This window comes from Diabrotica virgifera, chromosome 7, assembly GCF_917563875.1.
Source record: "Diabrotica virgifera virgifera chromosome 7, PGI_DIABVI_V3a".
Lineage (NCBI taxonomy): Eukaryota > Metazoa > Arthropoda > Insecta > Coleoptera > Chrysomelidae > Diabrotica > Diabrotica virgifera.
Window position 1 is genome coordinate 13725438 of NC_065449.1, and position 23889 is coordinate 13749326.

The window sequence follows — 23889 nt, forward strand, 5'->3', positions numbered from 1 at the left end:
AATCAGTTTCATATAATTTTCGAAAGCGATAAATACTATAATTATTACAAATTTCTACAGTAAGGCTCCACGGCAGTGGTGACATCTCAACAAATTCAGTTATGTTCAAGATATTTTCACAAATAGTTTTTATAGATTGTGTGCGTAATGTTGTTACCATCTTTTCTTTTGCTGTATTTCTGCAACAACAACAACAAATAAATGTTTAGTGATGACACTGCCGTTTTATGTATTATAATGCCCCCACGGAAGCGTATTAAATGATTTTGGTATTAAGTACCGCTTGTCGTCATAAGGACTTAGAGCCGTTTTGGATTGTTCGATGCTAAATACTGAATGTTGATATGACCGAATACATCTTTGGCTTGCGTTTTGAATTTTGAATTCTTTAAGACATTTTTCATAGTCTTCGTACGTAATTTTATTTCGAACGACATTATATTTCACTCCTTTTGCCTTTTTGGTTATTCCCAAATTGCTTACGTCGCTTTCAATTCTCTCTTTGTTTAGTTGTTTTCGTTCCAGGCGTTGTCTTTCTTTTTCCCTCTCCACGTCTGTTATTTGCATTTTAAATGTGTACATTTTTGATCTTAGCCCAATAAAATGTGTAATTATTTTCCCATTTGCCTCATCCTTCATTAATCCAGGGATTTTTTTATTTAATCGTTCTATGTCATATGGGTTATTTTCGGCGTAGTCGGAGGTATCGAATTTGCTTGGATATGCTTTTAAAACCTCTCTATATGCATCTGAACATTGCAGTTCATAAATAAAGCTGTCTGTGTCCATGTACAACAATGAACAGTTTTCTTCTCCCATCGTTGGAAGCATAAAGTTATAATGAAAATCGTACATACATAATTTGGATATATCAAGGATTGCTGCGCCTATATACAGGGGTTTATTAAAGCATACTTCTGATTTTTTCAGTTCGATAGCCACCAAATTCTCATGAAAGATCGTTCGACTATGAAATCGACTACTTGCAATCAAATTTTTAGCTCCGTACCTTCCATGCCATTTTTTACATAATTTTACGATACGATGACGTCTTATGTTCTCCATTGTCTTACCGAACACAGCATTATTCATTAATTTAAAGAGATTTTTTTCGAAGCTACTTGTGGCTGCTGTTCGTAAGTTGGTATTTAACTCAATATATGGTCGCAGCCACGCAGATTGTTTAAATTTCAACACTCTGTGTATCTTTGTTAAAATTAAACCGTTCTCTAATGCCTGTTTAAGATTTCTATAATGAATAATATATTTTGTTTTGTGATATAAGGTTGGTATTAACTTTGGCAATTTTGAACCGGGCGGAATGCGGTGTTCGGCAGCAAATGGAAAATCTTTGTGTTTATCATGCAATTCGCGTGGATACTCCAAGTCAACTTGGAAAAAATAGCCCTCTTTCGCATCATTTGGTATTGACATAATATCAATATGACCTTCGGGAAGATTAGTGGATTTTGATGCAACACCAAATTTGGTACCATCTTCAATCCATTTGAATCCTCCTATTGGTAAAGCCTCACTCATGGCCCAGCCATACAGATTATTCACGTCTAAATACATGATGTATTTAGAGGGTTGTGTGGGGTCATACGTCGACATGTATTTGTTGTTGGCCTCCGAATACCTGTTGCTGCAAACAGATATTCCGCCTCTTATGGCTTTTTCCATGAACAAAATCATATCCACATCTTTTAGCAATTCTAATTTACATTTTGTGTATCTCAGCATACAATCCCACGTGTATCCTGGCATGGTATAATACCAAGCAGGATCTAGTTTATACGTGTCTCGACATTTTTGTCGAAACTGCTCAAACACATCAGCCAGCAGCAGAATATCTGTTTTCAAATACAAATCGCTGTATTCACCCAAATTTTTACAATTAAATTTATTCCAAACATTCTGCGCATGAGCATACTTCTCTTCACTAATATATTCATTATTTAGCTTATTATAAAAATGCCTAATGTTGGGTAAAGAAGTTTCATCTAATTTTTCCACGCTATCGATATAATCGTAACAAAATACTCCTTTACAAGTTAACAAATTGAATGTATCATCATCTAAATTACTAAATTCTCGTTTTAAAATCTTCTTTTCCGATGTGTCTAAAATTGATGCTAATTCGTCGAGTGAAGCTCCCATAAATCTTAGTGAATCAATAAATCGTAATTTAATTTGATGTTCGTCAGAGTGTAATGTAAATGAAATATATTTTTCTTTATTAATTGGAAGTAGACTCAAGTGCCCATGTTTGCATAAATCAATAATCATAAAATGCGAATCGTAACCACTAAAATTGTGAAAAACCACGGGAACAACAAATAATTTTTTAAAGTTCAAATTACATGCTTGGTGTGCAAATCCACGTACCTCTCCGGTAAAATGGTTGTGATCTACTACAATTGTATCTGTAGCCAAAAAGCGTTTCTCACAAATATGACAAACAGTCGCTCCATTTGTATTAGTCTTTTCGGCTATAGGTATAATTGTTTTCAACTTGGAATTTACAAATTTGGAAATTTCAGCCATTTCTTTTGCAAACCACTCCATGCAATTTTCACCTCTATAGCTCTTAAAATAAGATAAACTGTCATCGTAAGCACATTTAAAATAATAACCTGCACTAAAAGGTACATGTTTCTGATATTTTGCTGTTTTACTCAATTTGACATTGGAATCCGTAAAATTATGTAATTGGCATTCAAAATCGGCATAAACTATAAACGGAGTTGTTTGTTTGTACGTAAAATTGCGAAAACCCACATGATCATATTTAGGAACAGTCATTTTGCATTTATTCATATCCGAACACATTTCTTCATGCTCTGCTAGTTTGATTTCACTGCTAAAGTGGTTTAAACAACGATCGCAAATATATTTTTTACTTTTGCTCTTATTCACTTGTGACTGTACTAATTTTCCCAAATCTTTAATCCAACAATAATGAAAACGTATTTCCGTCTGATCGTCATCTTCTGGAGGAGCATCGTAATCATTTAATTTTGGAAAATATTTATCTTGCACAAGAAGCAAATTAACATGCTTTTCCAACTTTGTTGGTGTCAGTCTGGCAGGTACTACTTCGTAAAATTGTTTGTCCTTAACTATATTTAATTCTAATACGAAAACATTGACTGATATGGCGTTTAGTTTTTCGAATTTTGAAATTTGATTTAATGGCATTGGGCTTTCTAATTTGTCCGTTTGAAAAATAGTAGAATAATGTGGATATTTGGATACTCTTTGAGCATCTTTGTTAGCAGGATACAAAGCACTAACTATTGACCAATAAAAGCATGCTTGATCAAAATTACGAACATTGATACAAGCCTTTTTATTACTAATCTCTTTTGGCAAGTCAATGAAGGACGAACCGTTTCCTATGTCCACTCTATTAATATTAACCTCTAATGAAATTACTTTAGACAGCGCGGCTCCTGAATCTTTTTCTGCAAATTCGGACAGCTTTGTATAAATTTTATCTTTAACATTTTCACGAAACCAAAGATGTAAATCGGTCGATGTATCTATAATAGCATTTTTCGTATTAAAATATTTTAAATCTACACTTTCACTATCACTTGATTTTTTAATGAACTCCCCGCAAAATGCAGTATTGACTTTAAGTATTCTATGTGTTTTCAAAATAATTTTAATTTTGTTGCTAAAAACAGTATAAGCATCCTCTAAAAATTGGCCAATGTCCTTATGAGTTAAATTTACTATTACACCGGTTTTAATTCGACTGGCAAAACACGACATAACATTTTCCCATTTAACTCTATTGCGTAATTTTGAACTAAACCCCATCCCAACATGTTTATTATTGAAATTTAAAATAATTTGTCTAAAATGCTTAAAATGACCTATGTTAGTTTGCAATTTTCTAACTGTTCCAATGGGTAGCTTATTGTTTTTAATAACTTTATTGCATCTCCAAATTTGACTATTTACACGTCTTGTCCACACTTTACGGTCCCTATCAGTGAATTTGTCAAACATTATTTTACGAAGCGTTTTAATAATGTAAAGCAAATCATCAGACTGTTTGATCACTTGTTTATGTTGCATGGCTACTCAAACACAAAAGATACAAGAAAGAACAAGATCACTTACCCTTTTTCCTTTATTCTAATAGCTAGTTGTCTATTATCTCAAATTTTGCTGATGGGCGGTGGTATCCGGTATCGATCAGTCCTCGAAATATAATGGAATACTTCTTAGTTGCAAAGTCAGAGATGAATGGAGTATATACGTTTGTGACTCTATTTGGCAGGAACACAACGTTCTCCTCCAGTTCCAGCAAAACTACTTGGCCAAATTTATTTTTCACCAGCTTGGCGTCTATTACTTTTTGTGGCTCGTTTATTGGTAGTTCGTTTAATTTAATTATTGGTTTACGGTCTGCAACCAAAGAAACGGCATTTATTTTTGTTAAATCCATCTAAAACAATAAGAAACAATTGCTAGAAAACGTGCACAAATCTTACTATTTTCCTATAAATAATAGTTTAGAGAAAACAAAATCCACAGAAGTACGTAACAAAAACAGAGACATTAAAAACAAAAAATCGATAATTTACATTAACAAAATAATGTGATCGTGTAAAAATAAGAAATTGTGAATTGTGAAGACCGACAAAAAATTGGGAACACAGAGAAATAGAAAACAGTAATCCACAAATTATTAAAGAAGAGGAGAAGGGAAATTCTTTGCACGTAAGTATTTTAAAAATACATAGATAAAAGAAACACAAGTATATAGAAGGCCGGCAAAAGAAAATTGGGGAGAGAGTAATAGAAATAGTCCACAATTATTAAAGCACAGTAGACGTGAATTTTTTTTGCACGTAATTATTTTAAACATAGATAAAAGAACCACAAGTACATAATACTAACACAAGAACTTATTTAAAAAATATTTAAGACATGAAACACAAGTACACAACAAATACATACAGAAAAAATATTTAATATGAACAACAAAGATAGCTTACCTTGATTCAGTATTTATCACTGCACTGCGAACTAACTAGCGACACGTTCAGAAACTGTGGTTCGGACACAATTGGTGTACTTTATGCCTGTCGGAAACTCAATGAACTGGCTATCCCCCGATTTCTATTTATATAGTAGGTTAATCTGATGACGCATTAAAATTTACATGTATGTACTTGCAGGATTCTTTGAAACGGCATGTGCATATTATTGCTAGAGTTTGCGGTTTTGATTTCCGTTATTAACGCGTCGGGTAGAATGTGCTGTGTCATAATAATGAAATCGTATACTAAAAAATATAATTGATGCTTTTTTTTTTTGCGGTCATTGCCATATTATACATTCTTATTTATTTTGCAATATCAGGTTAAAATGCAATATTAGACATGTGAATATTATTTATATAAGTTGCAGTTTTAATTTCCGTTTTAACGAGTCGTGTAAAATTTGCAAGGTGTTTCTGGCGATGTTGCAAAAAATATAATCGTTGCTTTTTTGCGGTCATTGCCCTACATTCTTACTATTGCAATATCATGTTACAGGTGTAATATGAGATTGGGAATGTGCCTTGCTTCCGCTGACACATTCGTTTTGTGTGACTAATGAAATTCTATTTAATACTTAGTATTAGATGTGAATTTTATGAATAATAAACTCGTATTTAATTTCTTCTTCTTCTTTGTGTCAAGCCATCTGTCAATTCTTCTTCTTTTCGGTGTGTCACTTCTTCTTCTGTTTTCCGGTTTGTCAATTCTTCATTGTGCTTTGCCATTGTTACTTCTTCTTCTTCTTTTCGTTTGTCTTGTTGCTATCAATTCTTCTTCTTTTCGGTTTGTTAATTCTACTTTGGGTCGAGCCATCGTCACTTCTTCTTTTCGTTTGTCACGTCACCTTCTTCTTCTTCTTCTTTTCCGCAGCCGTCAATTCTTCTTCTTTCCGGTTTGTCAATTCTTCTTCATTTTGTTAAGACATTGTCACTTCTTCTTTTAGTTGTCATGTTGCTGTCAATTCTTCTTCTTCTTTTCGTTTGTCATGTCAACTCTTTTTCTTTTCCGCAGCCGTCAATTCTTCTTCTTCTTTCCGGTTTGTCAATTCTTCTTCATTTTGTTAAGCCATTGTCACTTCTTCTGTTAGTTGTCATGTTGCTGTCAATTCTTCTTCTTTTCGTTTGTCATGTCAACTTCTTCTTTTCAGTTTGTCATGTTGCTGTCAATTCTTCCTCTTCTTTTAGTTTGTCATGATGCTGTCAATTCTTCTTCTTATTTATTTCGTTTGTCACGTCATACGTCAAATGTCACGTTCTGTTAGGCACTATACGGAAAAGAAGAAGAATTGACAGTTAATATTGAACGTTGACAGAAGAAGAATTGACAGTTGGCTTCTGTGTCGCCGCCGCTTTCATTTGACACTCCATACGTCATAATCGGACCAATAGCAACAAAGATATGCTGTAATGCCCTTTTGGCACTGCCGCCATCTTTTTTATGTGTTCGTTACCCCCTCCCCGTTCCGACGAGCCCTCTTACGTCAAAATCAGACCAATAGAAAAGAAGATATGCTGTAATGCCGTTTTGGCACTGCCGCCATCTTTTTTATGTGTTCGTTACCCCCTCCCCGTTCCGACGAGCCCTCTTACGTCAAAATCGGACCAATAGAAAAGAAGATATGACGTAATGCCCTTTTGGCATATTCCGATGCGCACGCCACATACTGAGTTCAACCCCCTTTTTCATCCCCTTTCCAACGATACGTCACACGTCATCCTACGTTAAGCCGTTTGGCATTTATTAATATTTAAGGGTTGCGATTTAGGGGTTGCGCCAGAAACCGCTTTGCCTATCTACTTATGCACAAAACTCTACCTTTGCAAAAGTAAAAGACAACAATCAACAATCCTTTTTTATCGTATTATATAAACATTTAACTTTCTTCTTGTATCTTCAAAATATTTTTTTTATACAACCCGAAACCTAGCCGGCAAGGTTTAATCCAATACAGCTACTTTTCAATTCAAATACTAATAAACAAGCAACGTAATCCCAAGTAAAATTTAATAAAAAATTTTTGTCCTGGTAAAACGTATATTAGATATACCTAATATACCTTTTACCAGGACAAAAATTTTTTATTAAATTTTATGGAACTTGATCGATTTCAGGAGTTTTCCCAGTCATTTCCTATTGCTTCCTCTATTTTTGCTCTGGTTCTTCTTCCTGTACGGCTTCTGTTTTTTCAGTGTTTATCTGTGATCCGCCAATTAAGTTGTTTTCATATTCCGTTTCTTTTTCTGGCACTCCGTTCAAAAATTGTTCGAAATATTCTTTCCATTATATCTTGTGTCGTCGGTTAACACTGTTCTGTTTTTAGTCTTATTTGTTTTAGCTTTATTTCTTTACTGCTTCGTAGTTTACTTTTTTTCTCTCTGTATTTTGTATCTTTCATATTTTTGTTACTAAAATTAGATAACAAAATTCTGGCAAGGGTGGAACAGTTTATATATCTGGGTAGCTGGACTGACTGCAGAGTTGTAAGTGATGAGAAAATTTCGACCAGAATAGAACTTGCACGAAAAAGCGCTGGCGTTCTGTATTGTGAAGTAGAAGTCTGTCTAAAGTATTGAAGTGCTACGTCTGGTCCATTTTGTTCTATGGATTGAAACATGGACAACCAAAATAAAGAATCTTAACAAATTGGAAGTGTTCGAGTTGTGGTGTTAGCATGCCGTAGCATGCTTAGAATCCTGTGGACAGCTCATATACCTAACGAACGTATGCTAGAGACCATTCCCAAAGAGCGAGAATTGATCAACATCATATAAATGAGAAAGGTTCAATACTTTGGTCATATAATGAGGGGACCTAAATGTCGCTTATTCAGGTTGACCATTCAGGGCAAGATAGGAAAACGCTGGGTTGAAAGAAAACAACTGTCCTGGCTGCGTAACATTAGATAATGGACATGTTGAACGATCGAGGAATTCTTTCATCAGCAGCTTCATGTAGCTGTCGACCTAGAAACATTTCATCAGCTTGTTAATACGACGATAGCCAACGCTTGAAAACAAGCACGGCACACAAAGAAGAAGATATTTTGATTGTATTTGGCTTGGCTTATTGGTATATTTTCCCCAATTGTTCTTTCTTTTTTTTCCCGATGTTTACCTCTTCATTCCGTCATGGTTTCTGTGTCTCTTTTCTATTCGCGATGAAAAACAAAGTATCTGACCTCTGGTGGAATAAATTTAAACTACTATAAGTGGTATAAACAAACAAGAAAATTGTTAATTTGAATGGAATTTGGTCAATATTAAGAAATTTTTAGTAAATTTTAGCATTATGAGTACATTAAAATATTTTAAATCAAATCGGTATTGTTCTGTTCCCCGATTGAATGTTTGTTTATACCATTTATATCGGCCATTTTCCTGAATTCGACCTGCCCTCTATATTCCGTTTCAATCGCGAATTATATTATTTCTTTTAGTTCCGAATAGGTACTAGTTTTGCAGTATCTTCATAGTTTTTCTTAAATTGTTTCATTATTTTTCTATTATTTCTGTCATTTTCTCTTCTTTATTCATTATCTTCTCTAACTTCTCTTGTATCTGATTTTCCTGTATCAACGGTGGATAACTCAATTTTTCATCAAAGTGGACTTATATTATCATAAAAGTGGACTTATATTCAACTTTCCTTTTGTATCTTCAAAAAATTCTCTTCTATATTCTATACAAACCGAAATCTAGTCGGCAAGGGTTAATCCAATACAGCTACTTTTCAAATACTAATAAACAAGCAACATAATCCCCTTTAGGAGCTACTCGTGTTTAACGACAACTCAGCTTTGGGAGCATTGTATTAGTGGTACTTAAACTCATCCCAATGGCATAAGAACTGCCGAAAGGGCTTTTTGAGAACCGTTTGGCGTGTACACATCCTTTGTGGTGCATTTGTTGTATCTTCGAGTACTCTATTCTTCCGATCAAATGGACGGTTTCATACATGTTTGTTGACTACTTAGTTTGTTTGGGATTAGACGGGATTTGAAAAAAGTGGGTACAATGTGTGGGTACTTTATACAGGTACTATAAATAATTATCTTTCTTTGTTGGAGCAATGTTTTTTCAACCGTTTAGTTTCAATGGGTACAACTATATTAGCTTAGATTTAACATTGATACAGCAGTTAGGTTTTACAATTAAAAAGAAGATGAATTCTTTTAACAAACAATTTTTTTTATTTATATCTTTTTATAAATTTGATCTGGCTTCTAATTTTACCTAGATGTTTCTACAGAAATGGCGTACATTTTAGCAGACGATATTAGCGGAACTTAACACGTTAAATATTTGTTTCAGAATTCTTCTCATTTTGTCATTTTCCATTTGTAGCATGCTTTTTCCATTTTCTTGCCTGCATTTCCTTCACCATTCTCAACCGTGTCATGTATTAATATAGTTTGTAATGGTTTCTTTTCGTAATAAAAAATCTTGTTTTAACTGACCTTCATTTTAAAAAATGCTTCTTCCAATTTCAAATTTGTTTAATAACAATTTTTAATCCTAGCTCTCATCTCACCGTGTACATTGCAATCCATTTGGATCTTCGCTCAATATAACAACTGTGTCATTCATTAGCGTATCTTATGATATTTATCTGTTTTCCATAAGTTTTTACTCTATTTGCTCTATATTTTCATTGCGCCAGTCATCGGCTAAATTTAGTAGTCAATGATTTAAATGACATACCACAAATCAGGAATACAACTGGCACAGTTAAAGAAGTTATAACATTTTTTCGGCAGAATGGCCAAAGAAGGGCAATAGTGGGAACTCTTCAAAAACTATGTGAAACCAGATGGACCGAAAAATATAAAGCAATTCGAAAGTTTAGTGAGCAGTTTGTTAGCATCGCTGAAGCACTTCAGACTCTATCGACTGAAGGTAACCGTGACACAAGGCAGAAAGCTTTCCAGCTTCATTGCGCAGATACAAATACAGCATTTGTGATATGTCTACATGTGATTGCCAAATACTCTGCCAAGTTAGAAATCGTTACGCAAATGTTACAAGGTGTCAGTGTAGATATTTTGAAGATATCAAAACACATTCAGAAGGTTACTGAGCTATTCAGTTCAGACCGACAAAATGGAGAAAAAGAGTTTGATAACATTATGGCAAATGTTGAAACAACAGCAAACAAGCTTGGAATCGAGCTCACATGTCCTCGTGTTGCTGCGAGACAGGTTCACAGACCAAATCACTCTACCCAGACTATCAACGAATACTATAGAAAGTCTATTTTCTTGCCTTATTTGGATTCTTTGGTTCAATCGTTGAAAGATAGGTTTTCAGATAGAAACAAACCATCATTTGAAATTTTCAATCTGCACCCTAAAATCATGAAAGATCTTTCTAAGGAAGATTTTGAAAAGTCTATTAACAATATAAACAGCACGTATTGTGAATTGTTAGACAACTTTAAGGAGCAATCAATTCTGTGGTTCGACCTTTGGAAAAACACGGAGATAGATGCCAAAGCCTTGGAAAAAATGAACTTAATAGAGGTTCTTGAGCATGAGCATGCCTGCTTTTTGCCGTCAGTAGCAAAAGCCATCCAAATAGCTCTTTGTCTGCCACCAACAACTTGCACCATCGAGCGATCATTCAGGTAACTAACTATAATTTTATTACGTTATATTCTTATCCATGTGTTTCAGTTCTTCTAAAACTTACATTACAATATAACAACCTCGATACTTTTTTAGAGCACTCTCAAACGTGTGAAGACCTGGATAAGGAATACGATGTCGAACAATCGTCTAAGTGGGCTATGCCTGTTATCTGTACACAGAAGAAAAATAAAAGAAAATATAGAAAACTTAATGCAGAAAGTAATTGATTTATTTGCGATGGACACCAGAAGAATTCAATTATTATTTAAGTAACATTTTACTGACACTAACCGTGTTGCGTTTTAAACAGCAAAACAATTTTTCTTGTATTTTTTGTTTCAATACCCTTTGTCCCCCCTGAGGAAATATCCTGTGGGCGCCCTTGGTCATTAGCGTATCTTATGATATTTATCTGTTTTCCATAAGTTTTTACACCATATTCCGAGTTGTACAAAGCACGTTTAAAGATTCTATCTGCATTTAAATTGAACAACACTGGGGACAGCACACAACCCTGTCTTACTCCCTTTAGAATTTTACACTCTTCTGTCGACTTCCCAATAATACGAATAGTCGCTGTAACGCCAAGATAATTTTTCAATGATACTGACGTCGCAACTCATCTGTTAATATTTTAATTAAATTGTCATGATGTACGTACTGTATCAAATGCCTTTTCATAATCAATAAAAACGGCACACACATCTTAATGTTATCTCGACATCTCCCTAGCAAAATATTCAGTGCAAAAAGTTCTCTAGTTTCCAATCCATCTCTAAATCCAAATCTCGTTCTACTGTGGATGATACGTAGGAATAACTTCAAAGTGTGACTCATAAGACATATAAATTCATAAGCCTATAATCCTTACAGTGTTTTGGTCGTTGTTTTTTTGGTAAAGTCCTAAATTGACCCAAACCAGTCCTCTAGGATTTCTTTAGTTGAGTACACATGATTGAAAAATTTAACCTATATTTTAACGATTTCTTCGTTAAATTAATAGTTTTATCATATCCGCTAGAATGTTATCAAGGCTACAACTTCTTTGCTGTTCAGCTGTTCTTTGCCAACTTTATAGGATGTACGAGTAGTACTTCTACCTTTGGTATTTCTGGCCCTTCGCAGTCACCTTATTTCCGTTGTTCTCCTAGTCTGACGTCATTAAATACCTAGTCCATTTATTTACGTAAGTATACTAACCTATCAGAACTTTTTTTATGATAATTTCCCCTGTCGAATCTATAATTATGGTGTGAGGAGTTTTTTGTCCGGTATCCGAGGCTTGGTGATCGGTTCTATGAGCTTGATATCATCGACGATTTTTTCGAACGACACCGCAGTACCACAGAATAGGAAACACTGTGAGTGTTTGGCTTTATTGGGTTCTCGAAAATTTTTAGAGGTGTTGTTTTATGTTTTAGACTGTAAGAATTTCGAAAAATATTGTACCCACTGAAAAAGAGTAGTAAAAGTAAAACTATTCTTAAACATCCTTGTTTTAAGCGGAGAAAGCCTTAAATCTCTGGTTACTTAAGGCTGATTCACATAATAGCTCAGGTCACGCTCCGCTCACGGTCAGCTCAAGCCACGATCAAAATATTCTCTCGGAGAAACCACGCAGTCAAAAAAAAGGGCCGGAACTTGACCGTCGTGTTTAGTGCGGACAGCATGATTAAGATGCGTGTAAGAATAGTTGACCGAACCTTGAGCTGAGCGTGAGCGAACCGTGACCTGAGCTATAATGTGAATCAGCCTTTACCCTTGCATAAATTACAACAAAAATTTCTACCTAACCCAATTTTGTGGTGGGCCAACTATCTTCGTCATAAAAACCCAAAACCCCATTCCCAAGAATACCGCAAGGATAGCATTATGATAATATTACCGGCAAATATCAAACGGACAACTTTCCACTTTATGGCCGATACAATATTCCAGCAATATGAATTTTAAAAACTGGTAGTACCCAGTTTCTGTCATAAAAGTCAATAAACTGAGATTTTATGGCATTGGGTATGCAGTCTCTGATTTTAGTGTTCAATGCCCTATTTATGGTATCAATAAAATGTTTGTGGTGACTCCGACGCCGACCACGAATTTTTAAAAGTGCTACCGTTTTTGCCGCAGGGGAATTTTGAATTTTGGAAGTAGGCCAGATCAAATTTTTTTTTCGATTCTATCGTTTATGAACTTCTTATTCATTTAGTTTGTAAGATTGCAATGTCATCATAATGCTTCTTACGATTATAGGATTGTATAGTTGTAACAAATAATTGTACATATTGTATTTTTCATTAATTTCTTTTATTCTTTCATTTTAAGATTAATTTTTATCAGACTTATATCGGGTTTTTTTGGATTCTATTTTTTCATGGTCTACGTTCACTTTTTTTTTCTATTTACACCTATAGATACTCGAGAATTGTTTATAAAGGAAAGACAATAATGTAAAGGTAAATCTAGAGACAAAATAAAAATTAGTATTTTAAAGAAAAAACTGTGTAACAACAAAATGACAGAAAAATTTAACATATTCCATGAAAAAAAAAAAAAGGAATCAAAGGGGTAAGAAAATCAAATTTAATAAAGGCCATATTATCAGTAGTAACTGCACAAGAGCTCTAAAATTATTGAATTTTTCCCGAGTGACACTTTGACAGTTTTAATTTCACGACCCGAAGGGGAGTGAAATTATGTCAAAGTGTCATGAGGGCAAAAATTCGATATTAATTTTAGAGATCGAGTGCAATTTGTTGCGATTATTTCATGAATAAAACTGTTCAAAACCAAAATTTTATTGTAATTTATTTATGTAAGTACAAATTAGTACAATTAAACACACAGTTGTTATAAATATTTGACGGTTCAAAGTCATCACTTTTATAATTTTTAAAACATTAATTGTCATTAATGTCACTGAATGTATTTTTTCGTAGCAACCAAGGGCATCTGACGTAATATACTTGACGACGGGACATTATCAAAAATTATCTGGTATAATATCACAAGAGAGTGAGAATAAATTGAAAATAATGCGACAGTTTTTCGAAAATTTGTTGTCTGGCAATAGACACGAGAGTCCGCAGGGCTCGAGTGGCTATTGCCCAATTTATTTGCAATAAATTTGGGCAATATTGCCCAACAAATTTGAGTAGAAAATGAAGCATTATTTTCTTATTTATTCTTACTGTCGTGTGATATTCGTAAGATTATTTTTTAATACGTATATTATGGATATTTTCTTAAATGTGACAGTTGTCAAAACTAGGAAATTGGTAAAAAAAAATTCTATCGGGAATTTTCTACAGTAGATAATTCTCAGTATAATTTTAATCTGATTGGATAGGATTAAACACGTGATCAAATATCTTACTATACGATTGGAAGTTAAAATCATTAAAAAATAATCAGTTTAATTTTTATTTCTGTAGCTTTCTATTGGTCAGAATCTCCTATGAATGAAATAATCACAGTTATTGCCCTTTATACCCAAGAGAAAGCTAATAAAGTAGAAAAAGTAGGTTTTATACAGTAAATAATAAAAATACTGTTTCTTTTTTTCCTTTTTTCTTCCTCTCCGTTTCCAGCAATTTTGTAGTTCTATCAACTCTATCAGAGAGTAAAACGATGTCATCAGCAAATCTTAGGTGGCTCAGATCCTTTCGATTTATATTATTTATCATATTATCCTCTCGTTCCATTCACTTTAACCTTTAACATGAGTACAGCTGTAAACAATTTCGGAGAGATAATATTACCCTGTCTAATTATACATTCTGTTCGGATTTTTTTAGTATCTTAACACGATCAAATGCCTTTTGGAAGTCAATAAAACAACAGTATATGTCTACAGATATATCTCGACATGTTTGAGCAAGTACGTTTTTTCCAAACAGTGCCTCTCTCGTTGAAAACCCGTTACGGTTTTTGTGTCATCCAGGTATTCCACGCATTTATTGTAGATACGACCATGTATTACCTACAGAAAAATTTTCAATAAATGGTTTAACAAACTGATGGTTCTATAATCAGCACAGGTTTTTGCTGTTCTCTTCTTAGGTAGAGGTATAAACAGTGAATTAGACCAACCATTAGATAGTTGTCCGCTGGTATAAATGGTATTGAAAAACGAAGTTATAGCCTCTAAAATAGTCTAAAACATTGCAATCATTTATAGGCTTGTATATTTCAGTTGGAATTTTATCAGGATCAGTCGCTCTGCCATCTTTTGATAATTGTATGGCTTTTATTACCTCAGAGCGTGTTATTAGGGGTCCATCGCAGTTAGTAATATCGGGAGGTGAACTACTTCTACTTACTCCTATCGTCTTCGAATAGGTTCGTAACGTAATTTTCCCATTCTTTAAGTTTGTCCACTACTTCAAATATTACTTTACCATGTTCATCTTGTAGCAATACAGTTTGTTTCTTATTGAAGATACCAGCCGCTTCTTTCACTTTTTAATACATGTTAAACGTGTCGTATCTGTTTTCAAGTTCTTCAATGTCATGACACTGTTTGGCTAGATGTTGACTCTTTGCTTCTCGTATTTTACGTCCAATTTCTTTTTGTATGCTGTTATAAAGTAGTGTTTCGTTGTTTTTGGCTAGTCGCCGTTGTTCCATCAAATCCAATATGTCTTCTGTCATCCAAGCCTGCTTTTTAGCTTTGACCTGCCTTGTAAATTTCTCATACATATTTCTTTTACTGTTACGATTTTATTTAAGTCTTTATCTACATGCTCACCGATATTTTCCCAAATTGCATTTTCGTTCAGTTGTCTTTGAACTGATTCCTTAACTTTCTTGTCTTGTAATTGTGCTATATCAATATTTTTGCGAGACTTTTTTTTGATCACCTTTTTTAATTTTAATTTGGTTACAGACCCAATGTCAGCACCTGGATAAGTTTTAACTGATTTGATGCAGTTTCTAAATCGATTTTTTATTAGAATGAAGTCGATTTGGTTCCTAATAATTTTGTCCTCTGATTTTGCATTTGACTTCCAGGTGTAGAGTCTTCTCGGTGGTAGTTTAAAGTGAGTATTCGATATAATGAAATCGTGTTCTTGACAAAACTAGACAAGTCGATCTCCAAATCTCCACGTTCGTTTCTGTTTCCCAAGCCATAATCCCCCACAATGTTCAAACAGCGTCCTTTGCCGACTTTAGCGTTAAAATATCCAAGGACTATGGTATTTTCTGCTGATTTGACAAGATCTAGAGCATCAGTAAGATCTTTGTAAAATGCTTCTAATTTATCTTCATCACTGGATGATGTTGGGGCATAGACCTGAATTCCAATGACCCCAATTCCTCGCTTTCCGTATACTTGGCCTTGAAGGATTACCTTCAGGGAATCGCAGTAGCCTTTTCAATCGCAGTATTTATTCGCATGTTTGTCACTTCATGTCTAAATCATTTTTATTTAGATGTTCTTCTTCTACATTAATAAAGTTCGCAAGTGATGGATTCTGATAAGCTACTCTATCATCTAAGCCTTAGCACTGTTGAGCTAAATAAACAAATAATTAAAATCATTCATTTTCCTATTATATAAAACATTATCCAAATGGCAACAATATATACAAAATTATTCATCGCCATCTTGTTCTTATTAATTACACATGACATATATAACTTTAATTTTGATTTCAAAATATCCATAAATTATTCTAAAATATTAATAGATTTGAAACAGGTAAATCTGTTATTTAAACTTTGAAATAATTCTCCATAGGATAAATGATACGAGCCATCATTTTAACTTTGTAAAAGGCCGGTGAACATTTGGCAACTACGGGGGTGTTCCGAAAATGTATACTAGAAGGCAATGGAAACAATGTAAAATTATCAGTAGTAATTGCACAACAGCTCTAAAATTATTGAATTTTTCCCGAGTGACACTTTGACAGTTTTAATTTCACAAGCCAAAGGCGAGTGAAATTATGTCAAAGTGTCACGAGGGCAAAAATTCTATATTAATTTTAGAGTTCGAATGCAATTTGTTGCGATTATTTCATGAATAAAACTGTTCAAAACCAAAATTTTATTGTAATTTATTTATGTAAGTACAAATTAGTACAATTAAACACAAAGTTTTTATAAATATTTGACGATTGAAAGTCATCACTTTTATAATTTTTAAAACATTAATTGTCATTAATATCACTGAATGTATTTTTTCGTAGCAACGAAGGGCATCTGACGTAATTTACTTAACGACGGGCAATTATCAAAAATTATCGATTTAATTAAGATTTCTGTAGCTTTCTATTGGTCAGAATCTCCTATGAATGAAATAATCATAGTAATTCTTAATTTTATACCAGCTTTTATAACAAAAACTGTGTTTCTCTTAAACATTTATATTTTAATCCCAATCTTGTGGGGTGAAATAATATTTATATAAGATTTAATTTCTGAGGTATACAAGTTATCTACATACATAACAAAACTGTGAAAATGAAATTATTCGATCAATTCTCAACCCCTTTGACTCCACTAACTAGAGTTCCTCAACGATCAGTGCAAGTATTAAGTACAATAACTGCTGTTGTACTTGATATACAGCAATGATGTCTTCTTCATTTTTTCTTCTTAACTCAGGCGAGACTCGTTAGTCTCTGGCACATGGTCATAAGACCTTTGTACCAAACCCTGTTCTTCTCCTTAAACTTTAATAAGTCCTGTGGCCTCAACGAAGGCCAACAGTTTTCTTATTGGTAGTTTTAGGATCTCTTCTGGTTCACACCTCATTTGACCAGTGAAGTCCTACCTTACATCACCTAGCACACTGCAATGGCATAGTATGTGTATGGCAGTTTCTTCTTCCATTTCGCACTTTCTGCACCATGGTTCATTCACCTTACCTAGTTTGTATAGGTGATTTCTTAAATGGCAATGTTCCGTTACCATTTCAGTGACCGTTTTGATCTCTCGTTTATTAAGGTCCATCAAACTGTTCGAGAGTTTTTTTTATCAATATTCTTGATTATTTTTTTAGTCTGGATTTGGCCTTGAGAGGTTCTCCATTTATTTTGATGATTCTTTATCAGCCATTTCTGAACCTCGTTTTTCGTAGCATCTTTAGTGATGAAACAGAAAGGGCCTTCAAAAGTTTCTCTAGAGCCTTGTTTTGCTAACATATCTGCTCGTTCGTTCCCATGCACCCCTTCATGACCCGGCACCCATATTAAAGACACTTTATTGTCTTTTTACAGCTTATTGAGGAGATCTTTGCAATTTCTCACCAGTTTTAATTTGGTGGGAGGGTTCTTTACAGGTAGAATAGCCAATTGGCTATATGTGTAAATGTTGATTCTGTTAGCTTTAGAGTCTTCATCAATAATTTCATCAATGCAGGCCACCAACAGCAACGATATTTCTACCCAAAAAATATCCCAGACACACAGTTGTTTCACTATGCGGACGATACGGCTCTGCTCACAACAACGAGACGCAGCCACCCTAACAGAATCTTTAGGAGAGCACAATATCTATTAAACGGTATTAAAGAGTGGTTTAATAAAGTGGAGAGTGACTCTAAACACTAACAAAACACAGACCATCGTGTCTGTCCTAAATCATCACCCAGAGTAATCAGGAACAATGGTGACCAATTCGTTTTCTGACATGATGAAGACTACTCTTCTAATCTCTAAAGGAGTTGAATGATGATTTCTTAGTACTGAAGATACTATTACTATAATTCCTGATGAATAATTCTTCTTCTCTAGGGAACTGTTCCAGGACATCGGTTGTCACTTACCTATATATAAAGCCTATAAGAGTTTTTAATGACCTATATAGAACTTTTCGTACGAAATCTTTTTTGGAAATTCAGAAAAAAATACCTAAACTATTTTTATAAAAATTGTATAATTGTCTTTTCATAAAAACCGTGGAAGGAAAAAAGGAGAGAACAATGAGAAATAGATATAAAGGAGAAAATCAGATAAGACCAGGTAGGGTTCACAGCGGAAGAAGAATGCGTAGATCACATTTATATGGAAAACTATTAGAAAAACCGAATGGCCAAAAATAGATCCGTCTATGTGGCTTTTGTAGATCTTAAGAAGGCCTTTGACTAGATACCAAGAATCAAGCTATGGGAAGCGATGGAAGACATCGGAGTTCCACGAATATTCAAAAAAAGCAGTAAAAGCACTCTACAAGAATAAAAAAGGAGACATCAAAACGGGCAATAGGATATGCAGTTCATTTAAGAAGACAACGGGACTGCTACAAGGTTACTCCGGCGCATCCCTACCCTGGTCAAAGTGTTCCTGGAAGAAACCCTAAAACTAACGAAAAGAAAGCTCGAAAGAATGGGCATACCTATTACCTATTAGGCATATGTAAGAAACGAATACCTATATACCCTAAGTTTTGCTGACAACCAAATAGTGATCGCACAAGACAAGGATGACCTCAGCAAAAGGGGTGTGGGAAAAACATCAGTATAAAAACAAAAAGAAGAATATATAACACCATGACAAGAAGAATTCTGACTTATGGGTGTGAAGATTGGATAACAAATAAGAAAACCTAAGGATGCTATTGGAATTCCTAAGGAGAAGCCACATAGTAACAATCGGAGATAGAATAAATAGCATGTCAGAAGAGCAGACAAAAACGTTGGATAGACAGAATAACAGAGTGGAAGACGATAGAAAGAAGGAAGAGAGGCAGACCCCGAAGATTTTTCAGAGATGAAGTGGACGAAGCAATGGAAAGAAGAAATGTGCTGGAAGGGGACTGGCAAAACAGAAAGAAGAGGAGAGAACGATTGAGTGAAGGAATACAGTGAAAACTGTGGAAATCATGAGTATATACAATATTTATATTATGTTTTAAAACGTACCAAACATACCCCGTAGATGAATATAGTCCAAATCGAGGAATCGATACCCATTAATAAATAATTATATTTTGATTAGAGTATATACGATGATAGATAATGAGTTTATCAATATTTCAAAAACATGGAAGCATAAAACGTTTTTTGATATTATGTATTTTTAAATATAAATAAATAACAGTCATACTTTAAATGAAAAATATTCAATATCATTGATATTAAATATCGCTAATGCATACCAAAAACGCAGTGTCAAGTGATGTGTTATTTATTTTTTATGCATGACTTTGTTTCAATCATTTTTTGTAAGTTTAAATTATTATATAGCACATAACACGTGTTACATATTCATAATAAAAAAATTAATTTGTATTAAATAAAGATTAAATTTTCTACTGCTACTATTTTCAATAACATAGAACAGTGCGAGTGCATAGCGTACAAGAATGATGTGGGAATGAAAAATACGGACTAACTAAACTCCTGGACAAAATTAACGCACCACTTTAATTAATCTAACTATTTACAATATGAACACAAAATAAAACTAAGTTACATTGAAATATGTAATAATAAACACCTACAAATAAGTCCAACATGACTTTATCATGACCTTAATTTGTCTTATTGTTTCGTTAAAAAATTGTTTTTGCCGGAAATGCGTAAATAAGCTAGCATAACTCTAAATAATTGCAAACAGAAAAAAATCAGTAAAGTAACACAATAAAATGCATCTGGGTCAACACTAATACCGTGTAGGCCCTCCTCTACTTCTTATGACTGCATTTATGCGTCGAGGCAGGCTTGATATCAAATGTTCAACAAAAGCTTGCGGAATATTCTCCCATTCTTCAATAACGGACTCAATTAGTTGGTTGTGATTGGCAATAGAGGGTCTACGACTTGGATTTTTTTGAGATAGTTCCATATATGCTCTATAGGATTCATGTCCGGACTGTTAGGTGCCCACTCTAATAATGGAATATCAACATCATTTAGGTAGCCAATAACCTGCCGTGCCACATGAGGACGAGCGTTGTCTTGCATGAATAAAAAATTAGGTCCAAGAAACGGAGCAAACGGCAATTCATGTTCGAAAATAATGTTGTCTAAGTAATAATGGGCATTCATAGACCTCGTACGTATGGGGACCAACTCCGTGCGAGCTTCAAAACAAATTCACCCCCCCTCCCAACATTTTAGAGCCACCACCAAAAGGTACTTTAGGAGAGATATTGCAGCTGGCAATCCTTTCTCCTCGCCTTCGCCAGACACGCTCACGACCATCTGGAGTTTTTAGGCTTACTCTAGTCTCATCGGAACTCGTTTCCAATCATCGATCGTCCAATTTTGATGCAATCTTGATTCTCTGAAATTGAATCAATTCAATCTCTGAACCCTGTGTTCTCTGGTAAGCAAGGGTTTTTTGGCCGGTTTCCTGTTGTTCAATTCTGCTTTATGTAAACGTCTTCTAACTGTTCGAGACGATATCGCGACAATTCGAACATCTGCTAGTTCATTTTTTTTAGCAAATTTCTGGTGACTCTCCTATCTCTGAAAGCACGTTGTCTCAAAAACACGATCAATTTGATTAGTGCAACGTTTTCGCCCTTGCCCTGGTCTTCGATGGTACGACTCTGTTTCATTAATCGCCTCACCTTGCGACTGATGCTGGAATGATGTCTTCCTAACAAACCTGCAACGTATCGCATTGAATATCCTTCATCTAGGAGAATCGATGCTCGCACTGCCTCCTCCATTGAAAAATTTCTTTATCGGTTAATTTTTTTTTATTTGATTTTTATGCAAATGAACTTCTAAACATGCATGTGATGAAACATATCACAATAAAAAGCTTGTTTCTCACAAGCAGTTTGCTTTAATCGGCACTTTTTATGAAAAGTTTAACTCACTTTTAGTCTAAAACGAAGTTTAATACAAATTATTGTTAAAACAAGACTATTATTAGCTTACATAACAACTATCACTGTCAAACAAGGTCCATAGGCAGCTTGTCGTACAGTAAATTATCAATAAATAAAGATTATTGAGAAAAATATGAGTGGTGCGTTAATTTTGTCCAGGAGTTTATAAACCAAACAAAAACACAATATAATATATAAAAGAGAGGAGACATAATAATTGATAGCAAATATGTCAACATGAAAGGAACAGAGGCTGATATATTTATGAAGTATCAGGATTTGAATACTTACGAGTAACCATCCATAACTTACAAGGGAAAAGAAGGAAAATATATAGACAAAGGATTACTGAAGGGGAGCAGAGCGATAGAGTCACTATATTCAATATTTAGGGCAAAAAATGTTTCGAGAATAGCTAAACTGCGAGTATACGAGACAGTATCAGACCCACAATGATGTATGCTAGTGAAACATGGATTATGAACCAGCAGGAAGAAAAGAAAGTCGGGACCTGGTAAAGAAAGGCACTCAAAAACATATTCGGAGGAATAAACATGGAAGAGAATATTTCGAGAAGAGGAAAAATTAAGAAATAATGAGATATATGTGTCAGAACATAAAGAGACGTCCTTTTCCTTTCTAAGCATGATTCCATATTTACAGCCTCCAGAATACCAACATTTCCACAAACAGCTGCTTCAGATTAAAGATGCTTCAAACAAACAAGACAACTCCTTAAAATGTACCTTTTTTATAATAGCTAAGGCACTTACGACCTTTCCTAATTTGCTTCTTTATTTTTTTTTTAGTTATAGGAAGTTACTTTTGCAATAAGCTTACTTAGGATAGATTTACCGTTTTACGTTAAATATATGTACCAAATAAGATTTTTGTCATTTAATATTTTTTGATCTTTATATTGTTTTTGTTTGGATTAATCAAAACTTTGTTTTTGACATTTTGGCACTTTCTAATTTCCTCTCTGCAAAAGTAAATCAAGTAATTTATAATTAGTGGTAACATAAACAATGTCTAATTATATATCTAAGAGAATCCTTTTAAAATTCCGTGGTCGGTTTGTTTTAATTGGATTAACGGCCAGAAAAGAAACGTAGAAGGGGAGACTGCCGTGAAAACTGAAAGTTAACTCTCATTTTTGTTTTCCGATTCTTCACGAGCAACATAGGCATTCTTTTTGGTAGGAAAAAGGGCAATCGTTATATTTAACCTTTAAGTATTTTATCTTTTGATGTTTTATCTTTCCTATTTTTTATATTGTGCATTATAAACCAAAAATACACTACGTATTCGCTACCGCATATTATGTTTTCTAGAATAATTCTGACAATTTTTTCTGTTTAATCCCTTTGTTAACTTTTTTACTAGAATCTCTTTTCCTCTGCTTTTTTGGGTTATTTGTAGTCTTCCTTGCCTCCTTTTACTAAAATTTTTGGTTCACAAATAAATTTTTTTCTGAATCAAATCAAATCAACCAAATGATAACATCAAATAAATGCTCTCAGCGTAAATTCTGGACTAAGACAGGAAAATCCTCTATCACCATTGTTGTATATCCCGGTGTTAGAATAATATTATGTCATACGAAAAATTTATCCAAAAATCAATCCAGACATAGCTGTCCGCGGATCAAAGATCATTCTCGCAATTGACGATGACGTAGTAGATTCAGTAGCACAATCAAAATTAGAAGTTAAGATTATTTTCTCGAACTTTGAAGGAGCTACATTAAATATAGGTCTAAAAGAAAATAAAAACTAAACAAAATACATTGTCATTTCAAAAGAATAACGACGGGCAATAAAGCAAAATGTTACTAAAAACGGTTATAACTTCAAAGTGATGAGTTTAAATATCTAGAAACTAGGAGTACAAATCACCAATGACAACAAAGTAGAAGGAGAAGTTGAAACGAGAATAATGTAGGGAAACAGATCTTTCTTTGCCATTTGACATCATGAGATCAACACTTTGCCTTATAAAATCAATATGTTAAATTAAAAGAACACAACTGGCATGTGCCGCTTTCGACAATCTAATATATGCCTTGAAACTTGAAAACTCCTATAAACTTAAAGAGAAAGACCAAGTTTTCAATCCAGTAGCACATAAAACAATACCAAAAATATTACTCTACATCCCACCAGATTGAAAACAATGGGAACCTTCTCTGGTTACACCTCCGAGGCTTCTACAATTTGCAAGCCATAACGGATGCTGAGACTAAATACGATAAAGGAATTTTACATTTTATAATTCACGTCCTATCTGCTCAGCGCGGTAAAGTTTCCAACAAGGATGGTTAAAGAAAAATGTGTACATGAATACTACCAGTTTGAACTTACAGCTTGGAGATGGTAGCCTTCCGCACCATCAAATATGCTAAAAAACTAG

At 34.0% G+C, this 23889-nt stretch overlaps 2 protein-coding genes across 2 annotated transcripts; one reads left to right on the forward strand and one right to left on the reverse strand.

Moving 5' to 3' along the window:
- Positions 1-225: 225 nt before the first annotated feature.
- Positions 226-2160, reverse strand: LOC126888036 (uncharacterized). The gene has a single exon (XM_050656047.1). The coding sequence runs from the start codon at positions 2158-2160 to the stop codon at positions 226-228; it is 1935 nt and encodes a 644-aa protein (XP_050512004.1).
- Positions 2161-3879: 1719 nt separating this feature from the next.
- Positions 3880-11018, forward strand: LOC126888041 (52 kDa repressor of the inhibitor of the protein kinase-like). Its single transcript, XM_050656051.1, has 3 exons — positions 3880-3888; positions 9820-10685; positions 10785-11018. Exons 1-3 carry the CDS (start codon positions 3880-3882, stop codon positions 10960-10962), a joined length of 1053 nt encoding a protein of 350 aa, XP_050512008.1. The 3' UTR covers positions 10963-11018.
- The last annotated feature ends 12871 nt before the right edge of the window (positions 11019-23889 follow it).